Source organism: Phyllostomus discolor, chromosome 11 (genome assembly GCF_004126475.2).
Source record: "Phyllostomus discolor isolate MPI-MPIP mPhyDis1 chromosome 11, mPhyDis1.pri.v3, whole genome shotgun sequence".
NCBI lineage: Eukaryota > Metazoa > Chordata > Mammalia > Chiroptera > Phyllostomidae > Phyllostomus > Phyllostomus discolor.
This window is the reverse complement of record NC_040913.2, coordinates 3,565,016-3,592,167: the sequence shown is the minus strand read 5'-3', so window position 1 is coordinate 3,592,167 and position 27,152 is coordinate 3,565,016. Positions and strand designations below refer to the sequence as shown.

General features: G+C 55.4%; 1 protein-coding gene across 2 annotated transcripts in view; it reads left to right on the top strand.

Moving 5' to 3' along the window:
* Positions 1–20,316: 20,316 nt before the first annotated feature.
* SACS (sacsin molecular chaperone) overlaps positions 20,317–27,152 on the top strand; it is a 59,530-nt gene continuing 52,694 nt past the window's right edge. For both annotated transcript variants that reach the window (XM_028527065.2, XM_036011200.1), the window contains exon 1: positions 20,317–20,745. In XM_028527065.2, the coding sequence (XP_028382866.2) occupies positions 20,726–20,745 (20 nt within the window). In that variant the 5' untranslated portion in view covers positions 20,317–20,725. The remainder of the gene's footprint in view (positions 20,746–27,152) is intronic.

Below are 27,152 nucleotides of genomic sequence, written 5' to 3'. Positions count from 1 at the left end.
CTTTGGCTGTCTCCATGTCTTGGCCACGGTGAGCAATGCTGCAGTGAACATAGGGGTGCATGTATCTTTGCGAATAAAATGTTTCTGAGTTTTTCTGGCAGGTGCACAGGAGGGGGGTGCTGGGTCATATGGTCACTCTATTATTAAGTTCCTGAGGAACCTCCAGACTGTGTTCCGTAGTGGCTGGACCAGTCTGCATCCCCACCAGCGGGGTGAGGGTTCCCTTTCTCCGCAACCTCTCTAACATTTGTTATTTGTTACTCGTCTTGTTGAGGTAGTATCTCGTTGTAGTTTTGATTTGCATTTTCCTAACAGTGAAGTTGAACATTTTCTCATATATCTGTTGGCCATTTGTATGTCTTCTTGGGAGAGGTGTCCGTTCAGGTCCTCTGCCCAATTTTTTTAGAAATATATTTTATTTATTTATTTTTAGAGAGAGGGGAAGGAGAAAGAGAGGGAGAGAAACCTCAGTGTGTGGTTGCCTCTCATATGGCCCCCACCAGTGACCTGGCCCATAACCCAGGCATGTGCCCTGACTGGGAATCGAACCAGCGACACTTTGGTTCACAGCCTGTGCTCAATCCACTGAACTACACCAGCCAGGGCTCCAATCTGCCCAATTTGTAAGTGAACTGTTTAAAGGTTGGTGTTGAGTTGCATGAGTTCTTTATATATTTTGGATATGAACACCTTGTTGGGGCTGCTGTTTGCAAATACCATCTCCCATCTGATTGGTTACCCGTTCATTTTGTCACTGGTGCCTTTTGAGGCACCAACTTTTGGTATCAGGGTTATGTTAGCCCCATGAACATCTTAGGAAGTATCGTTTCCTCTTCAGTTTTTTGAAACAGTTTGAGAAGGAGAGGTCTCACATCTTCTCTGAACGTCGGGTACAATCCACCAGGGAAGCCATCTGGTCCTGGCCTTTTATTTTGGGGGAGGTGTTTGATGCTGGTTTCAATTTCCTCCCTATTGATTGGTCTACTGAGGTTTTCCAGTCCTTTGTGATTCAGTCTGGGGAGGTTATACAAAGAAGCAGCTCTTTGTTGTGTTAATTTTTTGTATACTCTTTTTGTTCTCTATTTCATTGAATTCTGCTCTAATTTTTTTAGTAATTCCTTTCTTCTGCTGACTTTGAATTACTTTTGTTCTTCTTTTTCTAGTTCTTTAAGATGCCATGGTAGGTTGCTTACTTGGGATCCCTCGTTTCTTGAGCTAGGCCTGCGATGACCCAAACGTCCCTCTTTATTACTGCTCTCGCTGGGACCCAGCAGGTCTGATATGTCGCATTGCCATTCTCACTTGCGTGCCTCTATTTTTTTATCTCCGCTTTTTCTCTTTTTCTTCTTGGAACCAGTCGTTTTTCAGTTGTACATTGTTTGATCTCCACATATCTGTGGGTTTCTGTACTTCCTTTTCACCGGTTGATTTCTAATTTCAGAACATCAACCCTCGGCCCTGATCCTATCTGGTTTTAATAATCACTTGCATTGGATCTTTTACCAAACCCTCCAGAGCAGACCCACGCCCTGCGAACTGGGAGTGGAGGCCAAGGAGATCTCCATGGCAACAGAGGCGGCGAGCGGAACTGGGCCGGCCCTGAGGGTAGACCGAGGCAGACGCTGATAACCCTCCGCGCTCTGCTCGCCCTGGGGCCCTCTCCGTCTTGCGCTTTAGCGCTGGGTGGCCTCAATTACCGGAGCACTTCTGGGTTCCGCGTGTGTCCGGGACCTGCTCTCCCCGTGCTGGTCCCCATTATGGTCCCAGTCTTTCCCAGTACGGCACAAGGTCCTCCACCCTGGAAGCGATGCTGACTTTTACTCCGAAGCTCTCCATAGTGCAGTGGGGGGCCTGGGCCCAGTCCCCTTGTGTCCTCTTTGAGTGGAGAGCGCCCCCACCCGCCTGGCTGGGTCATGGCCCGATTCTCTGGACGAGCCCTGGGGGGATGCACTTGGCCGCCCACCAGCTGGGCCTCTCTGGCAACTGCGGTCCTCAAGCTCTCTGGCCTCGGTTTCTCCACTGCAAAACGAGAGGATCGAAGTAGGCTTCGGTGTCACGCAAACCCATTGAGTCCACATTAGAACATTTGTTATACAACAAACACACACACAACACAAATGTAGGTCTTTCCCCAAACAACTGTGGTCGGCAGCAGGTTTAAAGGTGGGGCAATTTTAAAAAATGACACCGTGGCGCCCTCTGGTGGTTGGGAGTAAAGTCATTAAGCTGGTCACGTGTGAAGGTGGGGCTCTGGGGGGGATGCAGGTCTGGGATACCTAAAAAAGCCAAAGTCCAGAAGATCGACATGGATTACTCCAAGAAGCACTGAACCGACCAGTGGACCGATTGCTAAGTACACCTGAGAGGACCCCGGTGTCCCTGGGCCAGCTTTGCTTGGCGAACAGGAAACGGGGTGTTTCCGAGTCACCTCCCAGAAGCTCACCTGCTGAGGACTCGTGAGAATCCTCTTCCCTTCCCAGTGGAGCTGGTACCCAGATGGAACCCAGCCTGGGGGCGCCGGGACACCCAGCAGTCCGCGGGGGGGCCTCCGCTGAGCGCGCCGGTTTGGCGGCCTCCTGGCTCACCGCCGGTGTTTGGAAGGGGGATCCCACGGGTCCCAGGAAGCCTCAGGGGAGGCTGAACCCCAACGCTGCCGTCCGTGGGGTGCACAGTGGTGGGAAAGTCACTTAATTCCCGTGAGCTTCCATTTCCCCGTGGCGTGCCGGGTTCACCAGGGGGTTCGCTACCAGGTGCAATGAAATGACAGAGGCACGACCCCTGGCGACTCAAGGTGTTGGGACACCGTGTCGCTGGATTCCTTTCAGGGAACTCAGAACCAGCTTCTAGGCAAAGTCTGAACAACTTCTGGGGGGCAGAAGGTGGCAGACTCACTCCGCCACTGCGAGAAGCATGGCCGCTCCCAGGAGCCCAAAGCGGCAGTGCGGCCACCCCTGGGAGAAAGAGGAGGATTCAGACAATCCTTTGGGGCCTCATCGGCTCCATAAATGAGCATTTACTGCTCACGCACTGCATGTAGGGCACTGTGAGAGACGCCGGGGAGTATGAAGAAGCGAGAGTGAGAAACCCCACACTCCAGGGCCTCTCCTGTAGGGCTCCCACATGAGCGTGTCTGTCCTGCTCAGCCTTGGGCCCTGGCGTCGGGCTCCCGCAGGTGCTGTCAGTGTAAGACATGTTTCCTGCCTCCACGAGATTTATACTCTAGTTAGGAAGACAAGGCAGACATAGGCAGAGGTAAGAAACAGTCAAGATACCTTTGAAAACGTTTTTAATTGTGCCAACATAGGCAAAATAATATGAAAACACATCTCCTCAGTCGGTTGTGACATCGGCATGGTTAAGAACATCTCCGTGGCTGTGCCATCAATGCCCAGGACACTTTCCGTCTGGAAACACGGGAGCTCGGTGTGTGTTACATTACCGCTCCTCACTCCCCTCGCGCCGCAGTGCGCCGTCAGACAGAAGCAGAGTAGGAACGGCGGGCCAGGTACAGCAGGTCACCGGGGCGGAAAGCCCCAGGTGCCTAGCAACAGGCAACACTAGGGAAACAAGGACCTCGCCCCGGGGGGGGGGGGACCCTTCTTCCCCAGCAGATGCTCATCTTACTGTTTAGGGCCCTGACCTTTCACATTGCTGGTCAGGCGGTTCTGGCCTTCCCTTGACCTTTCCTCCAGCACGTTGCTAGCCATGTGGTCTCAGACGCCCTTAGAGGAGGAGCAAGGCATCTGGAGAATGACCCCTGTGACTCCCATACACACCCGTGTGTTACCACTTTCTTATGCATTAAGCCCTGAGGACGGTGAGGTTCTGGCTTCACTGCATCCAATAACCTTCAGACAAAGCCTCGGTTGGGGCTGCTGACCACAGAGACGGAGCTCTGGTCCAACTGGAGATGACATCCAGGCCTCTGCTGCGCTTCAGCTCCAGGCCCAGGAGAGCAGCAGAGCCAGACGGGGACCTCCCCTAAGACCCCCGCCTTTAGAGAGTGGATAGAGGCCCTCAGGGTGGGGACGCGGCGTGAGCTCTGTCCCTGGAGCCCTCCCCACGCCCCTCCCCCCAGGTGTGTCGTCTCTGCCTGTCTCTCCCCTGGGCTCCCAGGGCCCCTCTCTCCTCTCTGTGCTCGTTTCCTGAGCCCACGCAGCCCAGTGGGCCGGCTCGCTGCTGCTTGCCCTGCTGCTGTCTTCGGCCTCTGTGACCTTCTCCCTAAACTTCCGCCGCACCCGAGTCTTGGCTCGGAATCCTTCCTTGGCCAGAGCACGCGTGCTCCGGTTGCTGAACCGAGGTCCCGACCCCAGTGACGCTCCGGCGCCGTTTCGCTGCTGACCCCTCCAGGCCCTGGCCGCCACCGTTCTCCTTTGTCTTATAAAAGGAAGGAAATGTTTAAATATTCCTTATGTTAAAAAACGAATCGAACAGTACATTTGGAGACCTCGTTGGCTTTACTAAAGGATTCACACAGGGTCTGGCAGAAGTGGGGCCCGCTTGAGTGCGGCTGGTGAGGCAATAATAGGGGTGTAATCATTCATGGTTTTAATTGGAACATGTCGCCTAAAATATCATACAGTGTGCTTGAGGGTGGTGTTGTCATGGACAGAATGACGCGCCTGGGACTTTGTCATCAAAGGGGGTGCTGGTTGTGCCGGGCCCTGCATTCTGGACAGCATCCCGTGTGGCCCCTGGAAGGGCACCCTGAGAGGTTATGCACATCGGAAGGTTTTTATAGGAGGAAGGGCGGGGCCAAGGAGCTATTGGGGGGGTGGAAAGGATGATATTTAGAGGGATCCAGCAAAAAGGAAGAAAGAAATACTCACGGGCACGGACAGCAGTGCGGAGATTGCAGTGAGTGGGGGGAGCAGGTGGAGCTGGGGCAGGGTGTAAGGGGGATGAGTGGTGATGGGAAAACACACTAAACAATAAACTATTAAGAAAAAGGACCCTGGCTGGCGTAGCTCAGTGGATTGAGCGCAGGCTGTGAACCAAAGCATCGCAGGTTCGATTCCCAGTCAGGACACATGCCTGGGTTGCAGGCCAGGTCCCCAGTGGGGGCCATGTGAGAGGCAACCATACATTGATGTTTCTCTCTCTCTCTTTCTCCCTCCCTTCCCTCTCTAAAAATAAATAAATAAAATCTTTTAAAAAAGGATTGGGCACCTTGAATCATTTGGGTGGGCTCTGTGCTGTAAAGGTGGTCTCTGGTCATCCAGGACCCGGGCCGTGGGTGGTCGGGGCAGGGGGAGCGCAGGCTTGCTGGGTGAGCCGGGCAAAGAGGCAGCCGGGCCAGGGAGTCCGGTGGGCTGGCTCGCACAGCCCACTCTCAGCCCAGTGGTTTGCTGTTCATAGGGTTTGCCTGACCCTGGGAGGGCAGTCCCTCCCCAGCCAGCCAGTGAGGCCCCCGCTGGTCAAGGCATCGTACGATATCGACAATAAAAAACATGATTAATACACCCCCTTAGCAAAGGAGGGGACTCTGACCCAGACGGGTCAGGACCTCTCACGAGGCCACACAGCTAAGGGATGACACTGAGTTCCATCAAGGAACAGTGTCTGTGCTTAATCGAGGCCTCTGGTTAATGCCGATCTTGCTCAAACCATTCAGTTATCTGGTCGAACCATTCCCTACAAGCCAGTAAAGGTTATTTAGTGGCCTCACAGAGAATGGGGAGCAGCTTTCCCAGGGGCACTCGGAGCCCTGCGTGCTGTTGCCACTTGACTAAACACATGTCACTTTCGCCATCCAAGGGAAAAATGCCGTCACCCCCCACCAGGACGCCTTCCAGAACTCAAGAGGGCACACTTGACGCTGACTGTCATCCTGACAGATGAGGAGCAGGTGGCGTGGCAGGCTGGGCGGGCTCTCGTCTCCCGTGGGGGGGTTTAGGTTCAGGCTGGCCTGAAGCAGAGATGGTCTTTGATGACCTTCCAAAGTGCGCCAAGGGCACACATGGTTTTTCCAGCTTCCGTGTCTCCTGGAGAGACACCCTGCCCGCCCGGTTCGCTCCGCGAGAGCCCGCCGATGAACGGCACAAAGCAACATCTGCATTTTCCACTTCGGATGGACGAGCTCGGCATTGAGAATGTCTCTACAACTTGCTTCGTTTCTCTTTCAAAGGCTGCCACAAAGTGCCAATGTTTCCATGAAGATTGTGAATTCACAACCCATAATACTGTTCTCTCTTTGTGGTGAAAAGTCAGATGTATCACTGCTTTCCTGGATCAACACCTACAACTATTTTGATTTCAAATACTGTTTTTCTTTGCTCCCGTGTAAGGAAAAGACAGACAACCACTGACAAGGAAAGCCCTTGTGGAACGTGTGTCGGGTGGGATTCGGGGCAGTTAAGCACAGTTCCCTGGGCAGCTGTGCCGTGCGAGGCAGTGTATCCGTCCACCTGATTTTGGTGTCTTGTTTATAGATGCCTGAGCTCATTTAATGCACACAACAACCTGCTGAGGCTGGTCGGTCAGACTGTGGTAGGTGCTGTTCTCGTCTGACTCGTCACCCTGTTTATTCTGCAAGTGATGGAAGACTCACAAAAGCCATCTCCTTGTTTTCCTCGCCTCAGCAGAGTTTGAAGGGCAGGCAGCCATCGGTCTGCGGCTCCGTGACATGGTCCGGTACCCGAGGCTCTTCCCAGTGCTCCGCCCTGCCTTCCCGAGTGGGTTGGCCCTCGTCCCCAGGCTCGCCGCCACTGACCCATCCAAATCCTCCACTGAGAACCCTGGCAGGCGGCAACTCGGCCTGACCCCTTCCTCTTGGGCAACAACCGTTATTTTTAGCCCCGAAATAAAAATGCGATGTTGTCCCTGACCCCAGGGCACCCTGACACAGGCTCCCAGTCCTGTTAGGAGGGGGAGAGGGAGGGCCCATGTGCTTCTCCTCCTGTAGTCGAAAAGTCAACTCTTGCGGAGGGTGGGGGAGCCACAGGGTTATTCCCACATTCGCCTTCCAGTTCCCCTGTTTGTTAGAGGCCTCTGGAGGCCCCGCCGCCTCTGTCCTTGACCAGGGCTCGTTCTGGACTGCATTCTATGGGGACAGCGCATGACCAGTTACAGTCAGAACCTTTGTTGGACACAGTGGCTTCTGCACAGAAAGCCGGACACAGCCCGGGGGCCCAGGCTGGGGCCCAGCGGCCTTGCACCGCCCAGGATCCGCAGCTCGGGGGTGGGGCGGTGTTATTTTCTTTTTTTTATCATGGGTCAGCTGGATGAGACTTCTGTCTGCAGTCACTCGGTCAAATACTAATCCAGGGGGCGCTGGGAAGGCATCCGGCAGATGGGATCCAAGGGCCACGTCAGCTGCCTTGAAGTAAATACGGGAGGTTATCCTAAAGGGAATCTGGGTGGGCCTGATTCCAACAACCGGAAGCCTTTTTTGTTCTTTTCCGTTCTAAACTCTCTATATTTGTTTACTTATTTAATGTACTTTTTGCATTTTTTTATTCTTTCAATGCTTCGCAGTCACAGTTGGCTTTCAATATGGTTTTGTACTGGTTCCAGGCGAACGGCATAGTGCACAGGCAGTCACACACTGTGCAAAGCGAGCCCCGATATTTCCGGCGCCCGCCTGGCCCCGTACACAGTTAAGACGGTATCGCTGGCTGTGCTCCCTGGGCTGTCCTGCACGGGAAAGGCCTTGCTAGCCTTACTGAGGGGGGCCTTCCCTAAGGAAGAAGCAAGTCCGCCCGCGGGCCCCGCAGCACCCTGTGCGGAGGGTTCTGGCCTGCCCCCTGCTGGCAGGCTGCTCAGCCAGCCCTGCCAGCGCCAACCAGCCCCTTCCGAGGCCTCTCCTAGCACCCTCACCTCCTGGTGGTCCCCCGACGGATGCAGATGGCGCTATTCAGTGTCTCAGAAGCTGCCCCCCCCCCCCAGCCCCCCTGTTTGCAAACCTGCCCATCTTCGTTCTCATACAGTTGTTAGTGTCCTGGGGCTGCCACTACAAGCGACGGCAAACGCGATGGCTTAAAGGACGAGCATTTCTTTTCTCACAGATTTGGAGGTCACACGAGTGACCTCTGGGTGTTGGCAGAGACACTGCCCCGCAGGCTCTGGGATCCCTCTGCGGGCCTGGGCGCCCCTCCTTGGGGGCCGGCACTCTCGCCTCCGCCTCTGTCTTCGCGCCGACATTACAATAGGTGCTGAACATTGCCTGCTTTGCGGCGCGGTTGTGCGTGGGAGGGGGCGCATCTTGTGGAGTAAAAGGAAAACGTCCCGGACTAGGAATCGTGGTGTGTGGATTCCGATCAGAGCTTTGGGGACACTTGCTATTTGACTGTTATTAACTGCGTCACCGCTAGGGGTCGCTCGGCCTCCCTGCGCCTCGCCTTTCTGTGTCTATACAACGTTAGGGGACTTGCGGCCCTGCGACTCCACAACGGTGTGCCCCAAGGGCCTCGCGTGGGAGAAACAGAGATTTTCCAGGAAAGTGGAATCGAAAAGCACCCTGCTTCTGCTTCCCCGGTTTCTTGATGAAAGATGGACAATGCAGTTTGTGTGGCTTTAGGCCCAACTAAGAACGAGGTGGTGCATCTGCAACGTGGCTGTGAACTGTGGACGTGGCTCCGTGAACAGTCGGCCCGTTTGGCGGGGGTGGGGGTGGGGGTGGGCGGGACATCCACGTGCCGCACGAGAGGACGCTGGCGGCGAGAGGCCGGCTCAGCCCGCGGGGCCTCGGCTCCCTCCGCGCACGGGTGTTGGCGGGAGGAGGGCCAGCGCCCAAACAGACCCTGAGTGTGTCACTTAAGCGGGGCGCCCTCGGCAGGGAGAGAGGATGGGGATGTCCCACCAACGGTCGCTGGGGAAGGACACGAGGCCGTGCTCCGACCGAGGAGACAGTGTCCGCCATGCAACGGGCCAAGACGCGACTCCGATGGACGCGCTCACACCGACTGGGGTCAGCACTCCGGCCCTGCGAGTCGTCCGCACGACCTCGGCCACGCTTCTTTCTCCTTCGGACGGAGCAGGGCAGGGCGCACACTGTCAGCTGTCGGGAAGCGGCTGGCTGGGTCCCCACGGGTGTGTTCCGTTCACCTTGGGGCGTGGCGTGTGACACAAATCAAATCGCCTACGACGTCCCAGCACCGCACCGCTGGGGGGAGCTGTGAGCGGCCGCTGTGCTCGCAGGCCCCTCGCAGAGCGGGGAAGGCTGCTGGCCGCGGAGGACTGGTGCGCCCCCGAAAGCTCCGGGGAAGGCGGTCTGCTCTGAGACGCTGACCCTACTCGCCTGGAGCCGCGCGCTGGTTAAAGGAACCCGGCCCCGGCCTTGGCACCCGGCAAAACACCTGCGGCCCCAGCTTCACGCACTTTTTGGTCCTACTGTGCCACCTCCCCAACAGACTGTACCTCTGTCTTTTCCCCCTGGCTTTGCTCGTTCTTGGGGAATGTTCCAGGTAAGAGGCCTGGCTGGCTCCCAGGTGTGGTTAACCCCCCCCCCCCCCACCCCCCGCCACCCCCAGCTGCCCAGCCTGGGACCCTCGCTGTACCCTCACACTGTCAGCTTTGTGCCGCTGTAGATGCAGCAAGGGCCAGCGCCCTCTGCTGACGAGGAGGGCCCAGGGAAGCCTGGACACAGGTGATACAGGCCCCCACAATGTTACATCCGGAGAGCATCGCTCGGAGGCACCAAGCAGGGAGGGAGATTAGGACCTGGACGGAGACACTTTTCTATGAGTTCACATCTCATACTAACGACATAGTTGATGTCACAGTTCGCGCCTTGCCGTTCCCGACCCATTTTACTGGTCCCGAGTGGGAAGAACCCCCCAGGCACTCTTCCAGGTAAGTACCTGGCCAGGCAGGCTCTTGACGACCAAACAGCGCGGCAGGGTGGCACCCAGACATGGTCTCTTCCTGTGACCGCTGGTCACATTGGGGCCCCCCCAGGGGGAGTGGCAGGGACCCTCCGTCTCCCTGCAGAGACCCTGTACCTACCTCATCACTCATTATCCTGTTTCTGCAGACATGGACCCCCACCCCCCAAATTACACGACGAAAATTCTACAGGAGTCTTGGCTGACACGCTAGGACCTTACCACTTTGACTCCTGTTTGACTATTTGGAGTCCATTCCCAGACTTTCAGCAGGTGCCTATCGTCCTACGTGATTACAGTCACGGTGCATTTACGCTGTGTATTCTACATATTAAATGTATTCTACATTTAACATGCGGTAAACACTTTCCACGTTTCTGTCAGGGCCGGCCCCAGGAAACCCCACCCAGTCCCACACTCTGAAGGGCCTCCCACCGGGTTTAACGCTGTGTTGTCGCCCCGAAGTTCTTCGTGGGAACTCGATGCCCCACATTTTCCTTCAACACCGGGACCTGCGAATTACGTAGGGGGCATGGAAATGTAAGGATATTTATTGAGCGATCATGAGGTGGAAAAAGCAAGCTGCAGAAAGGACAGTATAACTTATGACCTCTGGGAGGTTCAGCACAGCCTGTGGCTGTGGTTGCGTGCGTGGGCGTTACTGGGGAGACCCAGAGTCAGTCCACAGGAGACACGGATGATGGTGGGTGCTTAGCTGAGACGAGAAACGGCGGGTGTGCTGGTTATAAAGGAAGGTTTATCTCAGCGGAAGCCCTTGAATTATTTATAAGAAAACTGCAGTGGTGTGATCCTTGTGTAATCAACAATAAACTAACACTTTGAGTATGAAAGAAAAAATATATGAAAACTTTAAATGGCTGTCTTGGTATTTGATTTTTTTCCCCTTTGATTATATTGACTTCAATGTCACGAAACTAAGAACTGTAGCTTTGGTTCTGAAATTCTATATTTGATTACTCTGGCATATAGTAAGTGCCCAGGAAACAAATTTTGATTTCACGTCTCTGTCTAAAAGAGGACCTCCCCAAAGCCACAGTATCTCCTTACACTGCTTCACTGCCTTAGGGACACTTGTTTTCCCACTTGGCACGCCTGTTCGTTTATATGTACATGCTTGGTGACCCCACTGGAGTAGAAGCTCCACAAGGCAGAGCGCCCTCTGCTGGCTTGCTGCAGCGGGAGGGGTGAGGCCTGACCCAGGGAGGACACACAATAAGCAAACGAATGGTTGTTGATTGCACACCCGTTCCTAGGAAACAACCTGGAATCAGTTACACGCACTGAAATACCAACAGTTTCACTGGGTAGTATGATCGAGGCTGATTTTTATATATTTTAAATAAACTCTTTCTCAAAGTATTCTTGGTAGACACAGTGGCCTCGGGGACCCAGCAGGGTCATTGCCAACGGTGAGAGGACGGTCCTGGGAAGTAGTGGGGTTTCTTGTTTTGTTTGTTTTAGGTGGTCAGGGTGGCTCCGTGCATCACCTCAGAAATTGATTACGACTTCGCCCACCCCGCATCACAGGGCAGAACCGGGCGCCGTGCGCTCAGGGTGAACAAGTCCCCAGGTCCTCACTGTGAGGCTGCTGTGCTGGGATGCGGGGCCACCAGGAGCACGGTTTCGGCCATGCACACAAAGCGGCTGCAGGGAAGCCGAGCGGTGACAACCTCCGGCCGCACGTCTGTGGGAGGAGGCCTGGGAAGGCCAGGTGTCCTGGTGCATCGCAGCCCTAGGAGGCTGTTAAGTTTAGAAAAGTGTTGCCCTGGCTGGTGTAGCTCAGTGGATTGAGCATGGGCTGCAAACCAAAGTGTCACAGGTTCGATTCCCAGCCAGGGTACATGCCTGGGTTGCAGGCCATAACCCCCAGCAACCGCACATGGATGTTTCTCTCTCTCTCTCTCTCTATCTCCCTCCCTTCCCTCTCTAAAATAAATAAATAAATAAAATCTAAAAAAAAAAGAAAAGTGTTAAGATTCAGATCTATTGGATATAATATATAGACAATATATAATGTGTATCTGAATATATAATTATTACATTATATTATATACCTGAATCTGTGAGTCAAGAAGGGGGAGGAGACGGCATCAGATCTGGTGTCTGCGTGAGACCACACCTTGGAGAGGCAGGTGACTCTGGTCCTGAAGTGAGCGATCACAGCGGGGACCCCCTTTCGTCTCCCCAGGACAGATCAGCGGAGCCTCTTCGGGGCTGGAGCGGGCTGGGCAGAGTTAGCGTTCCTCTCAGAGGTGAAGCAACGGGAGCTACTGCACCGTGTGGGGCCCAGGAAAGCCCGGGTTCTAGGTGTCCGCTGGCGAGGCCGGCCTTGGGCAGGAGAAGCTCCTGGGGAAGGGGCACAAGTCCCCCAAGGGAGGGAGGGGGCGGGCCATTTGCAAGAACAAGCTCGCTGGGTATTTCACACCCCCAGTTGTAGGAAATAAGGAGATAGGGTTCTGTTTGATTTATTGGGACGGTATTTTCTTACCATGAAACTAACAGTGATAATGACAAATTAGAACAATGTTCTAGCTGCCTGGCATTTCACAGTGTACAAAGCATTTTGAACGAATGCCTTTTTTAAAACCTTTGGAACCTGGTCCTCAAATCCCAATGAAACACAAAAAGTGCTTCGGGAGATGGAAACTGCCATGCACACAGCGAGTGTGTGTAGCTGGTATCTTTGAACTTGAGTTTGGTGAGTTATGTGATTTCCAGACTGGGCACCACCTGGTCACTACTCTCCCTCTAGAGCCACGAGGTGAACGAGACCCGGGCGCGACTCGCCTAAGGTCACACAGCTCGTGCCTCACAGCGCCAGGCTCTGCTGGCCAGGAACCCCCTGAAATGTTATCTGCGGTGTGGAGAGAACAGATAAAGGCTCTCGCTGCTATTTTGCAGCGTCAGCTTGGAGCAACCGTGCTGCGTGTTGCAGCGTTATTGAAACCGAAGGTTGAGGGTAGTCCTGTCTCTTTAAAAAGAAAAAAAAAGCGGCCAGGGAGTTGGGGTGTGGGGGGGGAGCGGTGCTGCTGACTGCGGCAGCCGGCGCATCCAGTCCGCCCCGGACCCAGTGCAGTGCGGCGGCGGCGGTCACGCTGCCTGCCGGGGCGTGCGGATGGGACAAAGGGGAACAAAAGCAGGGAGGCAGCCCCGGGGAGCGTGCGGGCACCCGGCGAGAGCGCAGGGGCGCAGGGGAACGGGGAGGCTCGGAGAGGTCTGATCGGCGCTCAGCCCCGCGCCCCCGCCGCGCTGCCACGGGGTCAGCGGGTCACTGCAGGTGTTGGTGGAGCCGGCGCCGGCCGCCGTCCTTTGTGAAAGGAGAGCGACTGTTCCTGAGCGAGCCGTGCCGCTGTGAGTAACGTGCTTCGGGGGATGTGCAGCCCCGGCGGGCGGGTGGGCTGCGGGTGTGCGGGTGAGGCGTTAGCTACAGTGTTACTAGTGAGCCCCGCCGCGGTCCAGATGCTCAGACGCCGGCTTTGTGGTGTTCCTCTGCGCGCTGGGCCCTCCCGCTGGCTCAGGGGGTCCCCTGCTGTGCTCGGGCGAGTGGGGGCCAGAGCCCTGTTGAGTAAGAAAGAGGCTTCTCCAAGTAGCCGACAGTCGAATGCGAAGCAATCGCTCTCCTTTGAAACAGCACGAGATTCCATCGCTGATAGTTACCTTATGTAATGATATTATCTGAAGGTCCTGCTTTGAGGTGAACTCATTTTGCTTATTTAATTTATTCTCATCGGTGATCAGTAAATTCTTAGAAAGAGTATACCGGTTTTAACAACAAAATCTCTTGCTGTTCCCCCCTCCCCCCGCCCCTTAAAACAAAGTTGATGCCTCAGTGAAAAGTGCTAGGTTTGTTTGGCCTTAATTTTACCCTTTCCGTGGAAGGAAAGCCTGCTCCGTTTAAGGAAAAGGCAAAGGAAGGTTAGTTCCTGGAGGCGCCCCAGCTCACCTGCGGGGAGATATATCGAAGGGGAGCTCGTTATTTCTCCACCAATGCAGATCAAAGTAATTGACACTTCGTGGCATCTTATTTGTCCCGGGAAGAGTAAATTTTCCACACTGTGCCGTTAAGCTGCCTGATGACAACCAGACGCACACTGGGTTAAAGCGTAGTTACTCAGCTCCACGGGTGTTACTGACTTAGGACTAACCAGCTGTCTCTGCCTCATCTCGCCCGGAAGCCTCATGACCTGCCAGGCACCCACGACATCCCACGTCTCTTCCCTTCCCCTCTGTGGCTGCTCCCTGCCGCCTCTGCTCACCTTTCCTGACTTCTGAGCTGGCCCCCATCCACCCTTTCTCTCTAGAGCAAAACTCCTTCAGTGTTTCCAGCACGCCTAGCTGGATTCTTCCGTATTCCCGCTTTGCCCTTGTGCTTTGCTGGGGGTGCAGGAGCTCTGCCGCGATGAACCACGGTGCTCCCTAGTCTTCACCGGGTCGGGAGGAAGGTCCCTCCGGTCACAGGGTTGTGAGACCCGGGCGAGCTTGCACCCGGAGCCTCTCGCGTCTCATGCCTTCGGCTGGGTTTACTCTCAGAAGGAAGCCTCGGGTTCCAGTCTCCGCTCTGCCACATCCCAGCGCCGCGGCCACCGAGAAGTCCCTCCACTGCTGGAAGCCTCAGGCCCTTCCTGCGGGAGAGCTGGTGGCGGTCAGCGTTCACACGGTGGTCATCCGGTGGGCATGAGGGGGCGCACGTGAAGGCCAAGCACCCAGCGCGCCCTGGCCAGCGCGCACCTGCCACAATGTCACCTGCTGAGCAGGTGCGTCATTTCCCCGCCCAGGCCACTCACTTCCTCGCCACCCCTGCGGAGCTAAGCAGGCCACCGTGGTTGCTCATACCGTTCCCCCCAGGGAGTGAGTTTTGAAGTGCCGCTTGACCACATAACGAGCTCGGACCGAGCACAGCAAGTATAGTCAGCACCCGCTGAAGTCTCCCTCCTCCCCAGGACAACGCTGCTGTTCCCACGTTGCCGCCAGAGTCTTCTCTCCAGGAACGGGAGGCCGACTCCCCTCGTATGGGCTCCTCGGAGACCCTCTACGACCGGCCGTGGCAGTGGGATGAGGACAGCGACCGCCCTGCCGCGAGTCCCCGTGAGGACCGCTCGCTGGGATGGGTGCGGAGGGCACCCGGTGGGAAAGCAGGACGAGTCCCGTGGCTCTTGTGACTGTGGGCAGCGTGGGTGGCGCCGTGCTCTTTGTACCGTTCATCCTGTTGCTGTTGCAGCTTTTTGGTTTTTATCTGCCTTTCTCCCTGCTGACTCCCCTGTCCTTAAACTCTCCATGGAGCGCTCTGGGTCGGATTTCAACGTCCTGGATGGAGCAGCTGCCAGGACCCGAGGGGACCGTCCGGAGCGGGGACGGAACCAGGACTGGGCATTCAGGGGAGGGACGTGGCTCAGCCTGGGCCTCCCTGCCAACCGAAAGGTCATTTCGCCTCATCTCTAGGATACGAGCACAGGCTAGAAATATTTCCGTTCCCTTCCAGGCCTGGATACACGATGCCTGCACTCTCTTTGGGGCACACTTCCCTTATAACAATCACCCCGTGGGAAAACACGGTTTCACACATGTCTATTGTCACTCTCACCATGGCTGTCTGAAACAGGCAACCCCGTTGAGGTGATTCTGAAACATCAGGCCGAGAGGCAGGAGGACCCCAACTCTTTCTTCTTTGCAATAACAGAGGGGGACGAGGTGGTGTCTAAGTTTGCTGGGTCGCTGAACGTGGGCGAGTCTTGGGCTCGCAAACCCTCAGCTCTGCCCCCACACCCCTGCCCCCCATCATGGCCTCGGCGCTGGGAGGGAAATCCGTCCCACGCGTGGTGCCACGACACCCAGACAAACGCTGGTTGTAAATATTCTGCAGTGGGTTGGACCGTGAGTCTGTGGTCCCGTCCAGGGCATATGGGCCTGGCCGCCCACGTCCCCTCTTCACTTGCTCAAACTCCAACACTTTAAAGGGAGCCGAAGCCACTCGGATATCGTGATGGGTGATCACTTAGCCTTCACAGACCTCGTTTCGTCAAAGTGCTGAGGGCCACAGTACGCGTTGGAATTTCTACGTATCTGAAATCGGTGCACACTCTTACACAGGAGTAGACGTTTGGCCTTTCTCCTTGTTTGTGATGCAATGATGCACTGAACCATTAAAAAAAGTTTCCCCAGGATTGTCAGAGAAAACACAGGAAACACTGCGGGAAACATACACATTCTAAACAAAGTAATTTGTTATTTGTTTACATGGAAAAATACAGTGTGATGATGAAATAATAATGAAAACGAAACTAAATAAAATCCAAATGTTACTAAGTATATTTTTTTAAACCTGGCAACCCAGTATAAACAGAACTTTATTTAATGAATTAAATCATAGTGAGTTTGAGCGTAAGGATATTAATTTGTTGGATTTTAAAATTTAAAACATGAATTACATTCGATCTTCATCAATTTTCCATGATAAGCTAAACACCTCACTAGTTTTATTTAGTAATGTTTTTGTTTATTATAGTAAAAGCTAAGTGACTCTCGTAAGAAATTCTGGTCCTGAAGAATATAGTCGTATGTCCAACTTTCGTATTTTCCAGAGGCCCTGCTACTAAATAAAAATAACAACTGGGATTGAAATATGTATGTTGAGGGTCAGATGAACTTGGTTTTGCAGCTGGCTGGCTGTCACACCAGCTCAGACCCTTCACCTCGTGGGAGCTCAGTCCCCTCCTCCTCGAAATAGATGGACGAGGGCTGGCAAACCAGAGCGGAGATCAGAGGACCAGAAGGGGAGCCCCTGGCCTGGCTCAGCACCCAACGCCCCCGAGAAATTCTGGTTTTCAAGTGGACAAAAGAACGTTCTTTTTCCCTTCAGGAAGCCAGAGAGGACCATTAGTCAGGTATTATCACATGAGGTAGACTTCAGTCTTATGGTCTATTTTTAAAACATTATTTTTACAAAGACGAATTGGGATGTAATTGACATCCCATGCAGTCGGCCCCTGTGGGATATTACTGTTCCATAAAATTTTATCTTGGAAGATATAAAGTGAGCTTTTAAAGGCGAGAGCCTATGACTGAGGGGCTCCCTCTGTTTCGGGGGCCCGCCCGCCCCCCCTGTTTCAGGGGCCCGCCCGCCCCCAAACCCCTGCCTCCCACCGTCCGCTCTGCTGCGGATGGCAAGCCGAGGCTGCGCCCAGGTCAGCGCGGCTCAGGAGATGCTGCAGAAGCAGATGTGTATTTTTAACGCTTGGGCGTTGGCCAAAGGGACTAAATTATTCACTCCGTATTGAATACATTCGAAACCCACGGCTCTGAACCTGGCCGGGCAGCAGCGGGGTCAAAGCTGAACAAGACGTCCTGGAGGACCTTGAGTGGGCTGGGAGGACCGGTACGAAACGCGGGAGCCATGGGGAAGGCCGAGGGAGCGGGTCAGACACGTTGACAATTAAATTTGAAACATTGAACGACCCACGCGCACACCTCCAGCTGCACCTCGGCGCTCTGCGGAGTGCGTGTAGGTGCGCATCTAATGTAGGTGCGCATCTAGTGTAGGTGCGCATCTAATGGCAGGTGTAGAGGTTGGAGGCCCAAGAATGGCCGTGGCAACCGCGACCTTTCCGACCACAGCCTGTGCCGATTCGGTCCGGTGGAGAATGACGCCCCCGGTTCCTGCCGTGCCTCACCTTCGGGTCCATCGATTGGCCGGGCGGATGCATCCGGAGTCTCCACTTCGCAAGCGCGCCTTTTTAAGGCCCTGGCTGATTCATGGTTCATTCTGGAAGGCAGGACGGGTGTCCTGAGGGCGCTTCTGGGGAGGCTGCCCCTGGGACCCAAGGGTGCCTGTGTGCAGCTTCTTGTCTGGGCAACATGAGGCCCGTTCACGGGGAGACTTTCTGCGCATCGCCGAGGATGCAGCCATCTGTGACCCTGTCTGGCCAAACGTGAGGAGAAGAAGTAACACTGGTTCCTAGTTCCCGCATTCAGACGGCTGAGTGGCCCATCCTCGGGAGACTGATACAGCGGCGTGGCCCCAGTTTTTGCTCTCCGCGGGTGAAAGGACTGTTCTAGGGAGGTCGTGGTGATAAGGTGAAGCTGCAAAGGGTGTGGCCCGCAGTGCGGTGAGCGAGGGAGGGGTCACCCCAGACATCCTCGTTTCCCCCAGGAGCAGGCTCCTTCCTGCCCTGCCCCAGGAGGGGGGGCGGGGGGGGGGGTTCTAGCTCTAAGTCTATACGCAAAGGATGCGGTTCTGGAATTTGGCGGACGCCCTTCAACAAAGAGCAAGGACACCACCCGTCCTACCGATGTCTGCTGTGTCCCCTCCTGCCTGGTGGGCTCCGCTGTCCTCCCCCTTAGGTACCCCCTCCTCTCCCCACGCCCTTCCCCTGCCTGCCTCTCCCGGGGGAGGCTTTGGGTTAAGGGTGCGTTGGCAGTTACTTATACAAGTTATGGTTTAGGCCCGAGTCTCCGGGCTCTTTCTGCTTCAAGCAGAACAGCTCAAAGAAACACTCGCTTGAGTGAGTGGTGAAGCTGGCGTGTTTCTTTGCTGTTCCTTCGCCGAGATCGCGGGCGGTGCCAGCCACCTCTGGGGAAAAGCCCAGGTTGCCAAAATAGGATATTTTCACTGGGAAGGTGGAGAGGTCACCGTGTTGCTCTCAGCCATGGGCAGCGGCTGCAAGCTTCGGAGCCAAAGGATCAGATGCCCCAGCCGGCGAGGACGGCTGTCCAAGCCCCGCTGCCGGACAGCAAGTCCAGAGCTTCTGTCATTTGGGCCCGCGATGCGTGGGAGGAGGACACGGAGCCATGGGCAGAGAATGCCGTGAACACCCTACCTGTCCCCACACGTGCTCAGGAACGATACACGAGCAAAAAGTGTGCCTCGAGTGTTTGCAAACACTGCCTGTAGCTTTCTAGGCCCTTCCAGACGTAGTTCAGGTGGGTCTCCATGAGGGTCCTGCACGTGGAGACGGCGGGTTGGCCCCGCTTTACAGACAGGGAACACTGCACACTGAGCGCTTCTGTGGTTCTCAGCTGGTCCCCACCACGCCGCACCCCCCCCCAAATTATAGGATGTGAGCAGGCAGCTTTCCTGCCCCCCGGAGATGGGAGGGGGAGACAAGGAAACGACGTTTGATGCCTCGATTGTGCCAGGCACTCCGCAGCCGGGAGTGAGGCCAGAGCTGGGAGTCGGAGGCCCCTGTGCTCAAGTCCCCGCACGGGATGGATGGCGCTCGCCTTTTCTGGGTACCAGTTTCCCACCTGTAAAATGGAATGGGCGGTTCCCATCAAGCGCCAGGCTGTCAGGCCACCTACAAAATCACTCTGGCAAATTAAAAATACCACAGCTCTATCAAATCTTACGATACCGCATTTTCATTTTACCACCAATAACATTCCAACTGTGCATGCAACTTGTGTGCATAGCTAATGAACTACATAGATACAAAATTATCACGGAAACAGGAGACTAACGCCAGATTCATCGCAGCATGATTAATTTGACTGCTTTGCCAGGCGCCGTCTGAAATCGACCAGTGATGGAGAGTTTGAATGCTCCCATTTCTTTCTTCTAAACTGTGTTAGACTGCTGTTCACTCATGTTAGACGCGGTAAAGAGGGCTGCCAGCTTTTGTCTTTTTGTGCGACGTCGTTGTTAGGGATTTAGAAGCGCCCCTGTGTGATGCACTGAAGCATTCAGAAATGGGCAGGTTAACCAGTCACAGGGCTGGAGGGCTCAGCTGAGGGAGTATATAGTCCATAACATTGTAACGACTCTGTGTGCGAGGTTTACCGGGGGGGTCTCGGGCTCCTTGGAAATTGTGGCATATTTCTAATCATGATATTTGTAGGAATGGGCAGAAAATTCCATCGTACTTGTCCCTCCGGTTTCTCATTGTACGTTTGCCATTTTTTTCTAGCGTATGTCTTAAAATGTTAGGCCGCAGCAGGCGCCGATGGTTTTTGAGACTGCTACCAGAAAAGGAGGGCTTCCGGGTAGACTTATTTTCTCTTCTTTTTCTAACGTAGATGTTGCGCTTTCAAACGTGAGTGATATTACACGTAAAGTCGTAGGTTTGAAGGGTGTCGTTCCCGAAAAGGAGGCACATTGTGGGAAGCACGTATTTCCTCCTGGAGGAAGCCGGAGAGAAGAAGTGCGTAGGGAGGAAAAGCAGGAACCTCAATTAAGCCTTTTTGTGTGTTATTTATCAGGGGCCACGGTGTCCGGGTCCCCACGGCGCCCCCTGGTGGCGAGGTGAGGGACCGACGCCGCGCTATCTGGCAGGACCGTGGTGCGAAGAGCCCCCGTAATTCCAAGGTCGCTGGAGCCAGAACCGCGGCTCTCGTCCCGCAGGCTGCCCCCCACCCTCAGCGCGTGTGAGCGCTTCCAGCACTTCCCCTGCGCCTTCCTTGACCCTCTCTTGGTTTTCCTTTCAGAAGAACCAAGCTGATGCCAGCATGCCAGGATCCCCGGGGCCAGAAGGGTTCCCATCCGCGAGGAGTTCCCATCCGCTGCTGAGATGAGGGCGGGCAACACCTTCCCCAAGGCCGGCGACAGCGCCTTCCGCCACCACCTCCAAGAAGAGGTGCGGGCCATTCTCACGCCGAAGCAGCTTATCTCGGGGTGCGAGAAGAGCCAGCGGTCGTCAGCCTGAAGGACTCGGTTGCATCAGGAGACTTGACTCAAGGAGGCGGCCTCTTTCAGACTGGGAGTCGCGCTTTTGGGAATGTTTCTGGACATCCGATGACGGACAGGCACGGAGGGGGCAAACCGGCTCTCCGCTGACCTCGCGGGACCGAACTTGGCGGACACGTTTCAAGGAATCACCTGCAGAAGGCAAACAGAAGGAAGACACGTGTTTTCATGGTGTCCGCTGACCAGTGTTTCGGGAGAAGTGAGCATGGAGACCGAGGATAACCGGTAAATGAGTTAGCGTTCTTGCACCTTAGCAAGTTGCACTAAGGGGATAAGGTTTTGGGGGTTTTTCCAAGGGAGACATAAAATTGGGCTGAAGTTGGGCTTTGCGGGCGAAAACAAAGGAAAGGTTTCCGGAGGAGAAAGATGCTTCAGTTCCCACTGGGAGCGTGTGAGTCACATCTCCAGCCTGTGTGCAGGCGGTGGGGAGTTCTGGGTCCCGGCGTGGCTCGGAGCCGCGGGCGGTCGACTGGGTGTGTCACACCGTCGTCCTCACCACACGGGTGTGTCAGCACCTCTTACTGGGCATGGAATTGCTTGGCGAGGATTGAATACACAGCTGGGAAGTGCTTGGAACTGTATCAAATCACCTGAGGGAAGAGAGAGGGGGGCACCTGCTTTTCCTTTTAAACAGTCATGGTAAAAGGCCCTGTTTGCGCCTTCCCTCACATTTCATTGCTGCTTTATAGGAATATATTCCTTTTTATATAAGTTTGAGGATGTATGCACTATATAAATATATTCATAAACATAAATATTAATGCATTTTGATTATACATATAATGTATATGTATAATTGCCTCTCAAACATCTACATGCTTGACTCTGCTTCCTTAAGTGTACGGCAGGAAGCCTGCCCATCGCCCTTGCCCGCCACAGTTAAGTAGAAGGTCCCGCAGTTGACGTTTCGGGGCCGTAGATGCCGGGTGAGGCTGCCCGTCTTGAAACCTGATGAGAGCCACAGGAAAGACTTTTCTTTCCAACTTCGAAACATTAAAAAAAAAAAAACCTCAACATTTGTTCATCTCTTCACTTTCAAAAAGTAGAGCTTGCCTCCTAACAAATCGGAATTCACTTTGTGACCGTTATTGAAGTGCGTGACTGCACGCAGGGATCGAGAGCACTTAACACGCTCGATTTTTACTGGCCAGCTGGAGTGCTGGGTTGTGTGCTGTGGTTTCTAGTTTGCGAAAAGTCATCTGGGATGAGCAGGCCAAACTGTCTTCTCGATGGCTGGGGGATAAAATCTATTTACAGCTAGAAAAAATATAAATTAACTGAAAGCACCTTTACAGAGATTTACATTACACAGGTTGGGTATTTAGAATTTCCTCAAAACTTATCATTTACTTCAAGCTAAAACGTCAGTGACTGGATACAGCAGTATTTATGGACACACAGCATAAAGTGCATGGGTTGAGAACCAAACCATCACCTTACGGTTGTTTTTATAAACATGCCTTTGTTAAGCCATTTGAAACGTGTCTTTTTAAGACCATAACCACGTGGAACCCGACTGCCTGGTCCCCTGGGGCTGCGGCGCTCCTGGGGCGAGGTGATGGGTTTCACAGCTAAAAAGCGTGTGTTTCCTGCTCCTGGGGTGCCGTGTCCCGAGTCCGCAGGGGCAGGCGTGGGCAGGGGCAGGCGTGGGCGGGGGGGCGGTTTGCTCGGAGTCTCAGCATTAACGTGCAGAGCTCTCCCAGGGCCTCGGCTTCACATCAGTGTTTGGGAGAAAAAAGATTATCACATATGCCCTATAAAATGTTGCTGAAATAAAAGCAGATACATTATGGAACATACCATCTGGTTATGTCAGGGAACAGTTGAGACACTCTCGCTTGTTGAAGGCCACTCCGGGATTGGTGCCTTCTCTGTTGCCTTCCGGAAGGTTCTGGAGCATCAGTACGTGACAGGGCACACAGATCAAACTCCAGGCTATGGAGGGTGGATCCGATTTGGGGAAACTGTCCTTGGGACGCCCAGAAAGCAGTTCTAGGTGCAGGGTGTTGAGAGCTTGGCACTTCGGGGGGGGGGGGGGTGCAAGCCAGTGGCGGTACCTGAGAGACTCTTACGGGTCTCATTCGGGAGCTGAGAAAGCTACACCTGCGTGACTTGCTCAGACTCTTAGGGCTGGCTACGGAAAACCGTTGCTCTGACCCTTGTCCACGGTCAGGAAGGCTTTATTTGGGACCAGTACAATAGGTGCGGGGCTGGGGTGGGGGGGGGCAGGCTGCAATAGGGGAGAAGGGGGGACCTAACTCCAGAGACAGCTGAGATGGCGGGAGTGAGAGCCAGCGAGCAGAGGGAGGGGATCAGTGGGGTCCCCGAGCTCAGTAATCCCCGAAAGGACTCAGAACTCAGAACCCTCTTCACTTAGGCTCACTCTGTTGCTACAGAGGATGGACTCAGGAACAGGCAAATGGAAGAGATGCGTAGGTCAAGGCCTGGGAGCAGCCCTGGCCGGGTAGCTCGCTTGGTCAGAGGGTTGTCCTGATACGCCAAGGTTGCAGGTTCAATCCCCAGTCTGGGCACAGACAAGAATCAACCAATGAATGCATCGATAAGTGGAACAACAAATCTCTCCCCCACCTCTCTCTCTGTCTCTCTTTCTCCAAAATCAATCAATAAAAAACTTTTGAAAAGAGCAGGGGGGGCAGGGGTCGTGCTGACCTTCTGTGCCCGCTCCAGGTACCCCGCCCTCCCAGCACCTCAGCGTGTCCACCCACCTGCGAGCTCCCTGAGCCTCGTTCCGGGGTCTCCTCGAAGTGTCCTTATGTAGGCACGACGGACTCGATTGGTAAAACCACTGGTGACTGAGCTCAGCCTCGGGGAGCGGGGCTGAAAGGTCTAACCCTCCAAGCTCCTGGCAGGGCCCTGGGCCGGCCGACCCCCAACTGGGCGCTCTTGCGTCAGTGATCCGGTCACATACCTAAGCTCCTCCCACCAGCCCAAAAATTCCAAGCGTTTTAAGAACTCTGCACCAGGACCCGCAGACAAAGACCACACGTGTGTGTCTTTTCACTGTTCCACATGGGGAGTAACAAAAACCCAGGGGAGAGAGCGGCGTCCGGCTGTCCGGGGAACAGGCGGAGACACCGAGCGCAGGTGTGCGAGGGCGGAGCCCAGGCAGAGGGAGCGGATGGCATTGGGGCGGGGGGGGGGGGGGGGGGGGCGGCAAGCACACCAGGCCGCCGTGCCCTCTGCGGAGGGCCGGGACTGACCTTAGTCCTGGGGCCCGGAGCCTATGGGCGGATCCCCAGAAAGGGAGCCAGAGGGACGGGGCTTCGGAGAAAGCCCCCGCAGGTCGGAAATCCCTCCGCACCTCCCAGGCGTCTGCAGTTCCACAAGGTCAGTGGGTATTCGCACCCCGAGCTCCGAGGCTCCTCCTCCGAGCCCTCGCCCGTGGAGTTGACCTTCCCCTCCACGCGCCTCTCTTCTGCTTCAGCCCCCTCCCCCAGCCCCCCATTTCCGGGCGTCTGCAGGGCAGTGACGTCTCGTGTGGGCCCAGGAACGAATCTGCTCGAGCTCGTTCCCCTTCGGCCTCTCCGTCCAGGGCACTGTCATGCTGCCTGCAGCCGGCCCCTCTGTCCCATGTCGTCCCCTGCGTCCAGCAGGCCCCTGGAGTCCCAGGCGGCTCTGCAGCCTGGGGATGGGGTGGCGGGGGCGCGAGAATGGCCCCTCCCCAAGCCGGTGCCGCTGTGGTTTTGTAGGACCGCAGCCGCGTTGCATGGCCCGATCCCGTCCAGTGCTTCACGACCACTGGGGGGGCTTCAGCTGCCACCCCCCGTCTGTGCATGGTCAACACCCACCCCCGTGTGTGGTCCTGTCCCGTCTGGGACTTCTCCCTCTCCCTCCGCTTCTCCTTGGAGGCCCCTGCACCCAAACAGCAGAAGAACTCTCCACAACAGCCTCCCATCCCCTTTGAGGGAAAAACAAATTGTGCGATGGAAAGCTTACAAACTTTTGAGTCTGACACATTTGGTCTGAATCTCAGCTTTGCTCTGTGGCCTTGAACAAGTTACCTTTTTCATAGTATGGAGAAAATCACGCCTCCCGTTATGTAAGATCATGGATGTATATACACTTAGCATAGCGCCCCCCCAGAGGAAACCAGGGTTATCACCACCCCATTCTTCCAAAACCGGCACACAGGCCGGCCACCCTTGGATAACTTCCGCTCCCCACCTCAAAGTGCCTGTCATCACGTGGTTGTCACAGGACAGGTGCTGCCGCCACTGTCCCTGATACGCAGGTGCAGACCGGTCTGTCTTATCCCTGGTGGTCGGTTGTGGGGGGTTTCCTCCTGCCCATGTTGTCCCCTCTACTTGCCCAGCGAGCCCCATCTGCCCCCGGGGAGGAGCTTGCAGGTGGCCTTGGCCGTCCCGTAGGAGACACGAGAGGCGGAGAAGGGTCAGGGCAGAACCCTGGCGAGCACCGCCCAGCATCTTCACAAGACGAATCGTCATCGGACGCTGCCAGCCAGGATGACTCCCGGCCACCAGCGGTCCTGCGCCAGGGACAGTGAGAAGGCCAGCGCGGTTGCCCCGTCGCTCCCCTCCCCTGCCACGGGCCCCTGGGAAAGGGGGAACTCAGCCTGCACGCACATGCGAGGCCCAGCCCTCCTGTGGAGTGTTCGTGGCCGTGTCTGGTCTGCAGCAGGTGACCCGCACCGGTGCTGTCAGCTTCACCGGGGCCAGGGGTCCATCCGCCATGTGCGAGGTGAGGGGCTTGACGAAGGAGGAGGGGAAACACGTGGATGAGCGCTTTGCGGTGTTTCTCTGTCCATCCGGCATGCTGCTGCTTTTTTTTTAAAAGACTTTATTTATTATTTTTTTTTTAGAGAGGGAAGGAGGGAGAAAGAGAGAGAGAGAGAGAAACATCCATGTGCGGTTGCTGGGGGCCGTGGCCTGCAACCCAGACATGTACCCTGACTGGGAATCGAACCTGCGACACTTTGGTTCGCAGCCCGCGCTCAATCCACTGAGCTACGCCAGCCAGGACGCTGCTGCTTTTACAACAGCGCATTGATTCTCCTGTCCGTCCGTCAGGGGTAGGCGACCACGCCTCACGGAGGGGCCTGTCAGCTAGGGCCCCCGCGGTCAGCTCCGGATAAACCCAAGCAAGGGCTCATGCAAAGCGTGAAAGGGAACGAGGAGACGCCACCAAGGAACCTGGAGGTAGCAACAGTGGCTTTGTGACTTCTCAAGGCCCAGGGGACTAGGGACAGGAGAAACTGCCGGGAACCTGGCCGGCAAAGAGCAATACTGCGGAGCGGAGCGTGACTTGGGCAGGGCCGTGACCTCTGACTGCAGGACGCAGCCAGGCCCGGGTGAGGCTGCTCCGGGGCTGTTGCGGGAGGGAAGTCCCTGGCCCGGGCCTCGCTCCCCCCGTCCCTCCCTCCCGCCTTCTCCTGGGGCTCCACCAGGGGGCGCTCTCCGGGCTCGTGGTGAGCACTGCCAGAGGGCTGGAAGCTCGGGTGTTCCTGGGTTGCTCATCGGGGCAAGAGACCTAGTACTCCGCCTGCTCGCCTCCCTCAGCCCCGACTCGCTCCCGGAGTACTCGCGGGCTTGTGCCCGGCGCTGGGGTGTGGAGAAGGGACGCCGGAACCTGTTTGCTGTCCTCAGATGTTCCCCGTCTCCCGAGGGGGACACCCGCTTGATACACGTTTTATGCAATGTGGGAGGGCCTGGGATCGATGCACATGCAGAGTATTATGATAAGAGTAAGACAGGAGACACAATCCTATTTGTCACGGACCCATCCCCGTTTTTCTTAAACCCAACGCGGTTTAAGAAAAATGGGGAGGGCTTCACAACCAACGTGGCATTTGAGCTGGGCCCACAGAAATGGGGAAAGGCGTCAACAGGCGGGAGGAGGCAGGGGCTGCGGGAGGAAGCAGAGTGTGCAAAAAGAAGTGCAAAGACGTGAACACGTCTGCAGAGCGGGGGGGGGGGGGGCGGTAGTGTTTGGTGGGGGAGGGGGGTACTATCTAGGAAGGCGGGGCGGGGCGGGGCGGGAAAGGTGAGCCTAACTCTGCAGCGTTTGGACTCGCCTGTGCCGGTGACTCGAAGTGCTGGGTGTTGTGACAGACAGAGGCCCAGTCACATGGCACTGCATGATGACCCGGTGGCAGATGAAGGGCTGATTGGAGGGGAAAGACCTGGGGCGGTGGGGATAGGAGGCCGCCTGACCCAGGGGTCTGGGGGAGGGGCTGAGGGCTGACCCGGGGAGAAGGCTCAGGCTGGAGTGGGGGGGGGGTCTTCAGCTTGGTTGGCTGGGGGTGTGAGCAGAGGGGTTCCTGAGAGTAACCAGCTTTCTTCCTTTTTGTTTTGTTTTGTTTTTCTTCTTCTTTTTTTTCTTGTTCAAGTACAGTTGTCCCATCATCCCCCATTACTCCCCTCTGCCCGACCCCCCCCACCTCCCACATTCAACCCAGCATTTCTTTCTTGAAATAGTTGTTTTGTGTCTATAATATCTGTAGACTGTTTAACCAAACACGGAAAATATGTAGAAAACAGGACAGAAACCAAAGTCCTAAAAGACAAAAGCACATGTAAGTTTAATTACCAATGAAAATAAAAATGTTTTCCAAACTATACTCATTTGCCCTAAATTATTTTCCAGTTCTTGAG